Source organism: Pelmatolapia mariae, linkage group LG23 (genome assembly GCF_036321145.2).
Source record: "Pelmatolapia mariae isolate MD_Pm_ZW linkage group LG23, Pm_UMD_F_2, whole genome shotgun sequence".
Taxonomy (NCBI): Eukaryota; Metazoa; Chordata; class Actinopteri; order Cichliformes; family Cichlidae; genus Pelmatolapia; species Pelmatolapia mariae.
Window position 1 is genome coordinate 50,869,196 of NC_086246.1, and position 13,963 is coordinate 50,883,158.

General features: G+C 43.7%; 2 protein-coding genes across 3 annotated transcripts; one reads left to right on the forward strand and one right to left on the reverse strand.

Moving 5' to 3' along the window:
* The first annotated feature begins 2,753 nt into the window (after positions 1-2,753).
* prrg1 (proline rich Gla (G-carboxyglutamic acid) 1) lies at positions 2,754-8,057 on the forward strand. 2 transcript variants are annotated; one of them, XM_063467380.1, is made up of 4 exons: positions 2,754-2,839; positions 3,462-3,502; positions 4,253-4,413; positions 5,871-8,057. In XM_063467380.1, exons 2-4 carry the CDS (start codon positions 3,493-3,495, stop codon positions 6,330-6,332), a joined length of 633 nt encoding a protein of 210 aa, XP_063323450.1. In that variant the 5' UTR covers positions 2,754-2,839; positions 3,462-3,492; the 3' UTR covers positions 6,333-8,057. The 2 variants fall into 2 exon arrangements, with proteins under 2 accessions (XP_063323450.1, XP_063323451.1); XM_063467381.1 differs by lacking the exon at positions 2,754-2,839 and adding an exon at positions 3,044-3,365.
* A 386-nt stretch (positions 8,058-8,443) lies between these two features.
* Positions 8,444-13,344, reverse strand: cpox (coproporphyrinogen oxidase). The gene is made up of 7 exons (XM_063466277.1): positions 12,673-13,344; positions 12,418-12,561; positions 12,222-12,332; positions 11,957-12,098; positions 10,880-11,098; positions 9,145-9,249; positions 8,444-9,045 (listed from the first exon to the last, which is right to left on the reverse strand). Exons 1-7 carry the CDS (start codon positions 13,232-13,234, stop codon positions 8,961-8,963), a joined length of 1,368 nt encoding a protein of 455 aa, XP_063322347.1. The 5' UTR covers positions 13,235-13,344; the 3' UTR covers positions 8,444-8,960.
* Between the last annotated feature and the right edge of the window lie 619 nt (positions 13,345-13,963).

A 13,963-nucleotide genomic window follows, 5' to 3' on the forward strand; every position in this document is an offset into this window, starting at 1 on the left:
TGCCCTTCCCAAACAGAGAAGCTGGTAGGTGGAGCTGCTGTGCTGATAAAACTACTTTAAGGACGTCTCCACACAATGACATCATCAAGAGTGCTTTCAGCAGTCTGAGGTTGTGGATCACAGCACAGACACCGACCGTATCACTTTAAACTTTATAAAAAATGAGGTTCACTTTAAACCCCTTATTCTCTCTCACACAGACACAGAGGTACGCTTAGAAGGCTGCTTGTGTCCTTTCTAATTGAACTCAGTGATTTTCTGTCCCCAGGGACGAATCTTGGAATTAATTCATATTGATCACAAATGCACCCTGAGAGAGACACAGACGAGAATATTGTTGAAGTAAATTAACTTCATAGCTACATTTAATTAGAAATGCACCATCAGCATCTGTGTTGGAGTCCTTGTTAGTTTTAGGTTACGTTATAGACCGTAACTGGCATTAAAGGAAACTGAAAATAAAACGTTTTAAGTTTCATGAACCAGTACATTGATATTATATGCAGGTCTATACTGTGTTGGGGAAAAAAATCTCATCTGACTTTGTGTGTGTGTGTGTTTATATTTACCCATCCAGCCTCTCCTGATTACAATCTGTTTTCATCAGTAATGATGTTGAAAGACTTTGCCGGCAGGAACATTTGACCTACACTTTGGTAACACACACACACACACACACACACACACACACACACACACACACACACACACACCCGTATACCACACGACACCATAACTCATCAGTGTTAATATACTGCTCGGAGTTGCATATTTGATTGCACGTCTAAGGCACAAAATATCAATGCTTAGATTGAACTGTTTAAAATGACTGACACAGAACACTGAGCAAGAGTGAAACCATGTGGAAACAAAGTGAAATTAACAATTGTATCTTCCTCTGCCATGAGGAATTGGAAAATGTGGTGACGTGAGCAAAAAATGAAATGTCAGGCAAACGCTAGAGATGAATATATTCTTTAATACTAACGTCGCTGAAAGAGGATGGTTTTCTGGATCTGCATTTTAGAATCACCCTCACTATCTGAGATTTGAAGTGAAATTCGTCTCAGCTTGGCATCCTTTTGCTGCACCATCTGGTAAATATTAACGTCCCAAAATCTCAAACCAAACAGCATGTCCTTGATAATCTTCTGAACTGCATTTGGTTTCCATTTGATTGATAAAGCTCCTCTCTCAGTTTAGTTTAAAGTAAATACTAAATAACATGTTATCTACAAAAAGATGAAACATTACATTTTTGTAAGGACAGAAATAAATGGCTAAGGGCATTGCAGTATGCCAGTAATTATAATGAAATTAATATTTATCAAATACTGATATGATATAATAAACAGATGGTATTATTTAAATTATACAGGCCAGATTGTTCATTTTGTATGTTTTAGTTTAAATAGTGTCATTGAAAATGAGACAGAACACACAGTAAACGAAATTAAAGTGAATTTGACATCTGACATTTGTTTTAACTGATTATTGATTATCAAACCAAAATCAAGCAGCAGAAATAAAAATTGAATGAAAAGGGGATTTTTTGTAGTGTAACCCGGTTATAGATTACATATTGTTATAATTACACAAAATGTGTTCTTTATACCTGACTGTCTGTAGTTATATTCATGATCAGTTAGAGCCCCTCCTCATCTTTTCTTCTTCGGTGCAACCCAATAAATACAGTGTACCCCTTTGGCCTCTACAATGTGGGAGAGGTTGGTGTCATTGCTTTCCCAACACTGTACAACACACATATAATGTATATTTAGCCACCCTGATGTTTCTGATTGTTACTTTAGTTCAATTATTGTCATCATTGTGCCTGTTTTTGTTAGGTGCTATAAATGTGTAGTATGTGTGTGCCACAAATGTGTTTTAGGCGCCGTTAACGCTAGCATGAATATATAATTCTGGCTAGCTTGGACGTTGTGATGGGCTGAGCTAAGCCTCTCCCCCACTGTTTGTATTTGGCCGCAGGAGCGAGTAAGTTAACGACTTGGAGGTCTTTCTTTTACCTTTCTTTGTCAGGCACAACGCAAGAACACACGGTTACAATAGCAAGGGTTAGATTTATTCTATTTTAATATTTTCTTTCACTTTTTGTTTTTAATTCTGCTTAGTTTCATTTTAGCGTCTGTGATTTGAAAGCATGTAGGTTCAGTTTGGTTTTCGTTAGTTTCAGTCTTTTTAATTATTATTGTTCTGAGGGTGTCGTGCGGAAAGCAAGGCTTCAGTACAGATCTAAGCAGCTGACTCAGTCTTAGACATCCAAACTCTCAATAAACATGTCAATCAAAGCCTTATCAGAAAAGTGAAAAATGTTAGATATAAGATTAAAATGTTTTAACTAATTAACTAAAACTACGAATATTCCCTCTTTATTTTGTTTTATTTTATTTGAGCTAGTTTTCCAAGTTCACAAAATAGTTTCATTATTTTTTCATTATTCTTTATAGGTTTTTTTTTGTCTCATACGATTTTAGCTTCGTTTAATTAACCTTGGGGAGGATGGAGAAAACAAGAACTGCCGCCTTTCATCGATGACCTTTGATTTTTATTGGGTGGCCTATTTGTGAACTAACTTACATAATTAGATTATTGGTTACATTTATGTATCTTTAGTTATTTTTTCCATATACATTTATTTACCTGCTATTCTTCGTCCTAACGGTGGTGTGGACTGTCTCTTTAACTCGGGGGAGCGGGGCAGTTCGTGAAGCCGCGTTCCCAAACAGACCTTGTGCGCCTGCGCAGTTTGTACAACAAATCTTTCGGGCAACGGAGGAGACGAATGGTCGCTAATGCGCATATTTGGGGACGAAAAAAGGTAAGTCGGAGCGATAGGCGTTGTGTTTCCAGCAACACGCGGTTTCGAGAAGCAGTGATGCCCGTAGCGTTTGGCGGGACTCTCTCCCTGGAAGTCTTTGTTTGGCTTTGTTTGGATCCTGTGTTGATGGCCAGATTGAATTTAAAGGTGAAGGCTCCGTGAGCCCACTAATCAACCTGTCAGCACACTAACCCGCTCAGCCACACATCACCGAAGCTAACCTAACCCGATAGAGACCGTTAGCACAGCGCCGTGTCCCCGGTGACTGTTTGGGGCGGAGGCGCTTTGTGATGGATGATTGTGCTGATGGTCATCTATTTTTGGATCCCGCTAACACATCCGTGCGGAGCGCTGGCCAGCAGCCGCCATTGGTCGCTGTCACTTCAGCCACGGATGTCTCATGGTCATGGCGTAACAACGCCCTTTACCGTGTCCCTGTTAGAAAACGGTTTCCGTCGGTCTGTGTGAGAACAGCAGAGATGTGGTGTTTGAAAAGGAGCTTAGAAACCGTGCTGCTTATCTTTAAGTAGGACCAAAGGAAAGGGTGTAGCTGCTGTAACTGTCATCTTACTCCATCAGCAGGTTCAAAGCTGAAGCTTAATGCCTGTTTGCTTTTCTGCAGATAAACCCCCCCAAACAGACTCGCAGGAATCATGGGGAGTGGTAAGTTTACCCACAAGCAGAGACAGAAACACGGATTTAACCTTCCTCTTTTTTCCACTCTCGCTTGTTTTTTCTGTTCTATTGTGTTGATTTTCCACATTGTCCCATGCTAGTAAACCACTGCAGTGTTCCCCCCTTGTTAACACAGTAACAATTCCCATTCTTTCCGGGGGGGAAATTCCTGTTTGGATTTTGCTCTTTGTCCTTTTTTTCTGCTTTTAAGCCTTTTGTCGATCCCATTCCTGAAGTTATGAGTCAGACAGCCATTACTTGTTAATTTGGGCATGTTGTGGCATCTGGATGGCTGTTTCTTTGGGGGAGTTTCTGTTTATATTCTGGATGTGAGAAACAGAGGGCCACCTTGTCTCTTCAAGTCCGTTCTTCCAGTTTCTTTTATTTGGCAGAGGGACGGATGCCTAAATCAAAGGAGCTTTTGTTTTTATGTAGAAATGTGGGCACTGACCAGCACTCGGCTCGGCTCTGCTGCCTTTGTTTCAGTCCCCACCTCGCTCCCTCTCCCGATTTTCCTCATTATTTTTTTCCCAGCATCTCTATCCTTTTTGCCGCCCTTTCAATGCTCTCTAAATTCCTCCCCCATGCTGTTCTGCTTACTGACTCGCCTTTACTTTGCTGTCATCTTCATTCCTTTCCTGTCTCTGCTTGTTGATTAATGCATTTTTTTCTTTCCCCTACTCGCTCCTGTCTTTGCTTCCTCCCTCCTCCACTCATCTGCTGTTTCCCTCGTTTCAGTGTTCCTGCCAGCAGAAGCGGCCCACTCGGTCCTGCGGAGGCTGCGCAGGGCCAACTTTTTTCTGGAGGAAATAAAGCAGGGTAACATCCAGAGGGAGTGTCGGGAGGAGACCTGCACCTATGAGGAGGCCCGGGAAGCTTTTGAGAACGAAGAGAAGACGGTGAGAGGATAAGGAGGCGTGTCGCATCACACAGTGCACATCAAAACTCCAACATGAACCACACGTCATTTTTCTTTAACAGGAAATCATTTCCCATTGGGGCACATTTGTGGAATGCTGGAAATAAACAGCTTAAAGTGAAAGATCCTTTATTTTCCTGATTCTTATAGATGAGGACAAAATTATTAGCCCACCTATGAAATTTAAAGTCTTTCCCAAGTTCTTTTTTAACAGAGCATGTTTGTGCACAATAACAGAACTGTTTCAGATTAGTTTGACCGGGGTCAGTAGTATTCGCCCTTCTGGAAAAACAGACCTTTTTATCGTGCCACCGCACAAAGCACTGCTGTGAAATGATGTGATTTTACTTGGTAATGCTCAGAGCTTCTAGAATCAGGATAAAACTGAAGGTTATTTTCCTATTTTCACTCAGTATAAAAACTTCAGTGAGGGTCTGAGCTGTCAGTTGAGAAAGCATCAGGCCAAAATCTAAGTCAATCAGTTTGGACTCGAGGAAAAGAACTGCTGATGATCACAAAGCAGGAGATGGATATACAGAGTTTCCACAGTAGAAAGCAGAGTGTTAAACCACAGAGACGATGCTTATGTTTGGAGAGAGAAGTGAGAGGTGTACAACCAAAGAGCGCTGGCTCCACAGTGAAACACGGGGGTGGGAGTATTATGCCGTGGGAATGCTTCAGCCCACTTTAAACAGAGAGTCTCAGGATGGAAGGAATCATGAAGAAAGAAGGAAATATGAAGCTTTAGAAAGAAAACCTCAGACAACCAGCAAATCTGGGTCCTTATTTGTCTTCCAACACGACAACAACCCAAAACATGCCTGGTGAAGAACAGCGACTGGTCTGCACGAAGCCCTGACACCAGTGCCAGTCTGTGGGGTGGCCTGAAGATCTAGGCCAAGATGATCAAGTCTGGAGGATCTTGGGAGATTCACTGAAGAAGACGCGTGTGACTGTTAGCATTGGGGAGCTAATAATTTTGACCCTGGTAGTAAAATAACATAATCATCCAAAAAACTAGGATGTTTGGATAATTGAAACTCCTCGCCCTTTTTAAAAGCACTTGGGAAACACTTGAAACATGAAAACATGGCTTCCACTGCAGCTAAATTCCACAAGTCAGCATCACCAGTGGAGAGTAACCCACGCCAGCCACTCTAACTACAAGTGATATTTTGTGGCGTTCATGTGTCCAGCAGTGAAATCCTGTGTTTGTCAGAAAGTGATTGCAATCAGCAGGAAGAACAGCCCAGTGCACCATTGTGTGGAGGCTGGAGAGCTAGGTCATGTGTGCACTCATGTGGTCTCTCTTTATGTTTGTTTGGGTGTTGTTGTCGGCTTCCTTTGCGTTGCAGTAATCTGGATAAAAAGCGCTTGCAGTGGGGGGATGTGTACTTTTGGGCTGTTTTATTGACAGTGTGGATGTTCTGTGTGCAGAGGCAGTTCTGGGAAGAATATGTGCGTGAAAGCAGTCCGCCTGGAGGCCTGGAGGCAGCGGTGGGCGGGATCCACTCGCTCTACCTGATTGTGCCGCTGCTGCTGGTCGTGGTCATCATCGCCGGCGTCGCAATCACTGTGTGGCGCTGCCACTCCCGCAAACGCTCACAGCGCAGCCCCAGCATGGGACTCTCGCATCACAACAACGTCTTGTCAGTGGTCTCTATGGACCATTGGGGGAGGGAATACCACGGTGACCAATCAGAACTCAGCATCCACAGCAGCCCAGCGTATCCAGGCTCAGAGTTTACGTCAGGGCGCGGAAGCGCTGGCGACCCGCCGCCATCTTACGAGGAGGCTGTGGGCCACACGGATGTCCAAATAGAGACGGAGCCGCCCCCACAGTATGAGGACATAGTCAACAGCAGTTCTGTTAGTGTCAATGGGGGCCAAGGGAAGTGAACGTGTTTTTAACCAGCAGCCTAACAAAAGCCCTAACTCACACTAAGACTATTATTGTTTAGCAGTGCTACTGCTGTGGTTTCACCAGCCCCCCCCCCCCCCCGCAATCCAACACACACAACAGAAACACTAATAACTGTTTGGTCAGTGGACTAATGCAATCATTAGTGCTGGAACAGAAGTTGCACTAACCTGTGGCATTGAAGGAACGAGTGATGGTGCAATACCAAACCGGTCTACACGCTGCTGCTTCTCCTCACGCTGTATCAGAGCTACAGATTCACAAACATGGTTTGTATCACAGGTGTGAGACCAATGCTTTAGTGACGCTCGGTACCAACTGATGCCAGTTTGAGACCCGAGTAGGCAGCGTCACATCATTTGTACGTATTTTTCATCTTTGAATACGTCCTTGTCAAAAATACTTTTTGTTACTCAAAACATTCATCCACAAGTTTATCGTTGTACATTTGCTGTGTGTGACTCGATCATAAGTGAACATAACTCCGACTTTTAACTTGAGAAAGGACATTATTCACCAGCCTGTCTCTCGTGGTGGGCAGGGAGCCTGCATGTGGCTCCAATGAGGGTTTTACCTGTAAACAGTAAATAGATGTCAAGGCATAATATATATTTTTTAATTTAACCTTTGTTTAACCAGGAAGATCCCATTGAGATTAAAAACCTCTTTTTCAAGGGAAACCTGGCCAAGATAGGCAACAGCAAGTGTCTCCCAGTTACAGAAATTACTCAGTTAATATGCCTTAAACCATGAGGTGACACGCCAAACCAAAGCATTGGTCCATCTTTAGTAAACACTTCTGAATGTTCAAAGGGTTACGGGAAGGACGGCAGTTATATGCGTCATTACCTGCTTATGTTTTGGTAATGCCTGTAGTTCATGCTGTCCTCGTGAGGTTAGAGGTGTCTCCGTACTGTTTAATGGTCAGGACTCACTGGCCCATGAACACTAGTGGGGCCTCTGACAGCTGCTTTAACTGTGGAACAGCCTCCTTCCCAAACGGACCTCCTGGATGTGAAACTGTAGCTGTGCTACAGTTACTGACTTGCACATGAATGTGGGGCAGAAAGCAGCAGAGACGGGTTGTCAGGGGAAGCTTCTGTATTTACAGTCACCATGGATAAAGTCTATGTTTAGCATGAGTAATGTATCTATGTAACTGTGTATCTGTGTGCAAACATTACGGGGAGGCATTTTTTAAAGGCCAGTGACTGCACCGGTGCTGATGTAACCGTAGTACAGTAGGTTGTGAATAATGAAGGGACGAAGCTCAAAATGAGCTGTTTCATGAAAAGTAGGACAGTCTGGTTTCACGTTTGCTGTGTCACTCAGCAGTAACAATGACGTTGTAATCCTCAGAGTGCTCAGTCTATATGAAACACTGCTGCAAACACTCAAAGCCAAATATGTTGTCACTAATGCTGATCACTGTCACACAGCAGAGCACTGAACTTTTGCAGCGTGACCTTTGAGCCTCAGCACTCGCTGTGACACTGAGCTAACTCGTGCTGGTAGAGGTAGCAATTTTGGTTAGGTCACTTGTTGTACTGTTACTTAACAGAACCCTGTTTTTACGAAGCCTTATCGAGGAAAAACACGTTATATAACACTAAAAGTAAGGAGCTTGTTATAAATCTTTCACTTGTGCAAAAGCTTGAATTAATTTGTAATAAAATATTTAAAACGCGCTACTCGCTGCATGAATCTTTCAGCGTCTCGAGAACATGTTCAGTTTGTTTGGGTGAGCACTTGTTGCCCCCCCGCATCGTTACCATCATCACTCACAAAGGGCCAAATTATTCATCGCCAGGTGGTTTTCCAGGCTCTCACAAAGTGAGAGACAAAGATTCTTACGAAGGATACAAATGTATCCAGTGTGAGCTTCACTTTATTTTAAAGAAACAGAAGAAGAGAAGAAACTGTAACTGTAGAAAAAAGACAGATTCTTGTTTCCACCTGGCCTGTGACTCACGTTCGTCCTCTGTGGGTCCAAAATCAGAGTATTGTTTACTGCTGTTCAAACAAACCATAAAGTGATTCATTAACCACAAATCAAAGACCAAGCACAAAGTAAATGGGCCTCAGCAGAGAGTGGTGAATATCCATTTATTCATTTTGTGGCAGAAACAGTCATAATTGTGGACATTGAAACCAGCTTCTATTAACATTAGATAGCAGAGCTGACACAGTGGCTCAGTTTGTCCTTTTCAGGTTTTTGTTGAAAACGAGCAGAGGACGGCTTTAACAGCTTTAAGCAGAGCGAGCCACACTTAGCTGGTCATAGAACAAAACACACACACGCGTTTAAAGGAGCACAACGGAAGTGTAGCTGACCTGAAAAGGAGGTCGCCCATTAAGTCACATTATCTTGCAGCAAGCAATGGCACCAAGCTCATGAACGGAGTTTGACATTATTACGTTAGAATTCAGGGTCCGTTTTACCAAGGCTCGTTGGACAAAATGAAATAGAAAAAGCTCTTCAGACATCTACAGCGCAGCTCCATATTATAAAAGCAGTATTAAATGTTGCCCAGCTGGTCGATCAGCCAGCTTTATAAAATAGATGTTTTTGTCCATACTGGCGTCCAAACCCGGGGGCGCTCTGGTCACACCCAGTCTTTGGGGTTTCGTAACGCATCCAGCATCTCAGCCTCCCGGGTGCCTTTGGCAGGCTCGTGCATGTACTCCCACCTGAGGATGAAGAGCGATTCTGTTACCACGCGACGCGGGCAGCCTGCTGTCGTTACACAAGCGAGGTACAAACAGTGCTTTGAAGAGGCAGCAGCTTACCTCGCGGTGAGTGGGAGGGACATGAGGATGCTCTCGATTCTTGAGCCGGGCGTGGCCAGGCCAAACTTCACTCCCCTGTCGTACACCAGGTTAAACTCCACATACCTGCAGAGCAACACATCCTCACTGTAGGCTCAAAACTTACTGTTCATTGTGCATCAAGTTCAGGTTCTAATTTCTTTAAGGTGATCAGGTACTGTATGAAAACACATAAGAACGACTCAGAGCACAAACCAAGGGCAGCTCATTCTCTGGGTTTACTTTCACAGGAATAATATTGTAAAGTGTATTTATTCATTTTGTTTTCTTTGTTACTGTGACAGGTTTGTGACGCAATTAAAATCAGATAAGGGCAGCATGTTAATGCTATTATCCATTACCCACAGCTACATAATGTAGCATATTAAGTAGATAAGTATATAACATTACAGTTTGTTTCTATCTCAGCAGCTCGTTGCTTTTTCTTGATAATAGTTTCTTTGAAAATATGAGATTTTTGAGTCACCTTGGAAAAAAGGCAGATGTGAAATGTAAACGTGAGGTCAGAGGTCAAATATGACATGATATCTGGATGCAAAACTGATATTTATCATCCCCGTATACCAGCGTCAGTTTGTAAATGCTGCTAATGCAAACAGAGGAAGCAGACGTTTAAGCAAAGATCAAACAAAGTCTGACTTTATTTGACCTTGAAGAAGGTCAGAGGTCCACAGTGAGGTCATATTTACAATCCCCATATATGCTGCATGTTGTCAGTACAAACAGTGGCAGTAAGAAGAAGCTCTATATGCTCATTGTTATCACTTTGACCTTCACACCAATCACTTACCCTGAAGGAGAGGTCAGAGGTCAAATGTTACTGATATTTTAAATCCTTACATGGTGCTTTCTGTATGTGCTAACACATACCACACTGAGCTAATCTGAACAATCTAATCACTCTACTGGTTTCCAGCTTGCTATCGTACTTCCCATTCTCAAACTAGCCCTTTAAGTCAGTCTCTGTGTTGTTAGTGACTCCCTGCCAGGATCCACTCCAGCTTCAGACCACACTGCAGTCAGAGCTCTTTAAGTAGCTCAATCACACAAGTGAAGGAAGACTAAACCTGAGACTGGCAGTCACTGCAAGTCTGTGGCCTGAAAAACAGGACGGACTGACTTGGATCAGCTGGTCTGTGAACCCTTTATAATTTTGTGTTTATTTGAGCTCAAATATTCTTAAAGGAAAATCTGAATAAAAATTATATCAAACTTTGATGTTTTACTTGTTGTAGAAAATGAGCAAAGGTGCAAAAATAAGTGAACCTTTGTTTCAGTATCTAGTGTGGATCCTTCCTGCAGCAGTTACTGTAACTAAAGCTTTCTGTCGACCTGTAGCCTCCTCGTCTGTAAAGCACAGCATCACCTCTGGGACGTCTGTGCGTTTCCTTGCATGACGTGCTCACTGCAGGTTCTTCTGCAACATTTCTGTTGAATGCGTGTCAGGACTCGCACTCTGACTTCAAAACAGTCTCTTTAGTCTTCTTCGACTCCTCTATGATAAAAACACTTGTGTGTTTAAGGTCACTGTGTTGATGTGTGAATTTTATTATTTGTGCAAAATCCAAGATGAGCATGAACAGCTCTTTGTTGAAGACCTCAGAAGTCTTGTTTGTAGACTTCCACAAAGATCTGAAAATCAAACTCTGATGCCTGATCAGATGGGTTCTCTTATTTACTGTTTGGTGCTACTCACCGGCCTCGTCGAACCTGCTGCCAGTCCTTCTCCTCATTAGTAAAAGAGTCACTGAGATGTTTGTACACAATGGGCAGATAGCAGGGCACCACCGTGCGGGCGCAGCTCTTGACGAAGCTGAACACTTCCTCCTGATTCGGGGAGTCCAGGTCGTCAAAGAAGATTCCTCCTATACCGCGGCTCTCTCCTCTGTGGCGGACGTAGAAGTACCTATCACACCTGGGCAACATGCAGTAATATATACTGAGACAGAAGCAGGGCCAAATAAATACCCAAATATATGGCATGACATACGACAAATGAAGTCTGAAAGACATATTTGCCTGTATGTTGATATCAGTATTTATAATGACCGAGTAATGAAAATTTAGAAAGTAAAATAAAACGTTTAAAAAAACTAAAGATGCAAGAGAAATGTCCTCTGAACCACGGTATGAGCATTGATGTTCCACAGTTTGTCCACCAGAGGGAGCTCTGCAACTTCTCTGTTGCTTGGATCACCACAAACACACCGAGTGATCTCAGCAGATTCAACAAAACAGCAGTATTATCTTAGTGAGGATTAAAAATAAATATGAGGGAATTGTGTTTACGTTCCATTTTTCCTGAGAGAAAAAGAAAAATATCGGCTGATATATCAGACTTTTAAATCATCAAACATCAGTATAGGTATCAAAGCTCCAAATGGGCTCTAAATGAATTAACAGCAAGTCAACTGAAAGCATATCTGTAGAGACAGTAAACTGTGCTACATTTAGTGGATGAGAGGGGTGCCAATCGTCTCTGTAAGAGGAAAGGCATACTTATGAAAACATCACATTATTCCTTAAATGTAAAATTTTACTTCATACAGCAAACATCAGATAAACCACACCCATCATTTCCCACTGAAGTCAATCCCTGACTAACGTCTTGGCTCAACGGTTTTTCTGCAACTGCAGATTTTAGACAAAGACTTCCTCTTATCATCACTCCACAGTGGGGATACACCCAGTGTAAATCCACACACAGATGCGTACGTGCTGAAGGACGCATGTGCAAGTGGAGGGGACGAGCGTGGGACTAACCAAACCGTACCATTTCTTAAAGTCGGGGTAGTACTGTGGGTGGTGCTTGTCACAAGCCTCCTTCAGGGTTTTGTGGAAATGAAAGGCATCTTCCTTATCTATATACACCGGGGTCAGGTCTGTGCCTCCACCGAACCACCACTGCTTAGTGCCTGGAACAAGGAAGACAAGCCAGAGAAGGAAGAAGGAAACAAGGGTTATCCTTCACTCACACACTCAGTTGTGTCACTGACACTGAGAGCCAACTGCTGACGTGATGAAGGCCCAATGCTTACCATCTTCCTCCTCAATCTCAAAGTATCTGTAGTTGAAGTGCACAGTGGGAATATGGGGGTTTTTGGGGTGGATAACGGAGCTTACTCCCATGGCGACAAATGGCAGTTTACCTGGGAAAAATAAAGATACCAATATTAAAGTTTAAACCGCTGTATCGAGGGTTCAATAACACAAATCGCAGTAGTCAAAACTCACCATCTTTCCCTTTGAGGACCTTTCCTCTGCTCCTCATCTGCTTCGCAGCCTCCTCTGTCAGGTTCCCAAACACCACTGACACATTAACACCCGCCTTCTCAAACACCTTTCCGTCCTGCATCACACAGCTGATGCCTCCACCACCTGACACAGACACAGTCAGTTTACTTTTGGTTCTTTTTTTAAGCATATATAATCATGTTACACTCTGTTACACTGTGCATGGATATTTTATGTCAGGCAGAAGCGCCTCACCTTCCTTCCTCTTCCACCGGTCAACCCTGAACTTCCCACCGTCCACTTTCTCCAGGGCTTTGCAGAAGTCGGCCTGAGTCTCCATGATCAGCATCTCCATCTTCGTACGCATCTCGTCCTTGTTCCCCTGCAGCACACTAATGTCAGTCACCGGCGGAGACATAAAGCCCCGGCATCTCTGAAGAATGTCCCCTTCTTCCTCTGTCTCCTTTGCGGCTCGGGGGACCCTCGTTGCCATCTCTGCGCGCTGGAAGTGGTCAGTGTTAGCTAAAAACCCCGCTACGGCCGCCGCCGCTGTTACTGCTGCGGCTCCGCTGAGCGCCAGGGCTCCCCTCCTGGTTTTCCCGGACCTGCCTGCGGTCCCATGGGACACGAACCTCACGCCGGTACCCCTCAAAAACCATCTCGTTCCCGGAAGCAAAGGCACTGACCGACTGTGAGTGGAGGCTAGCCGCGAAACGGATTCTCCGGCACTAGCAAGCCCCTTTAACGGAGAAGTTAAACATCGTCTCGCGGCGGTGTGAGCCGTTCTGTTCACCGAGTAAAAGACGATGGTGGCCATCTGTGGAAAAGACACGATTCTCTGTCCGTGTGTCAGTGTGTTCTCACCACCAACTTATTACTGTGTCAGAAGTTTCACCTACGTGATATCAGGCATGTTTTAGATGAAGGGGCGTGGTTTCTCAAAGGAGATAAAAGCAACATGGGAAATGTCGTTCTCCATTATCGCGGTGAGGAGCTCAGAATGATGAATGCCTGCACAAAACTCCAAGACCCAGAATTCAGTGCGCCACACAAACGTTGCATTCAAAGACTTGTGCTATACTCTCTGTTTGGGGACGTATTTAAGGACGTCTGTTTCTCATACGATTGTTCATAACAGGCAGTCCTGCTGAGCTTGATTTATTAGACTTCTGCGATAACTTCGACGACGTAACCGGAAACCCCATTTAACCCTAACGCTGCAACCTCCCACAGCTTCCACGTCATTGCGGGCTACATGTTACATATCCTGGGAAGTGCACATCCGGTTACATGGAAGTTTATCGGGGAGCGTTAAAAGGAGTTTCTGCTTACTTCCTAAGTTATGACTTAGAATTGCAGCAGAAGTGTAAATGAGGCATTACTCTTTATCAGTGAGTCAAAATATAAAATAAGCTGATTCTCTGTCACTGTGCAGTCATCTGTCAATCTGAGAAATGCACCAAATGTGAGCTGGAATGTGACGTGTAATTCAAACGTTACACGAAAAGTCACGCTAGAAATGGGGTGTCAAACATAGGGCCCAAGG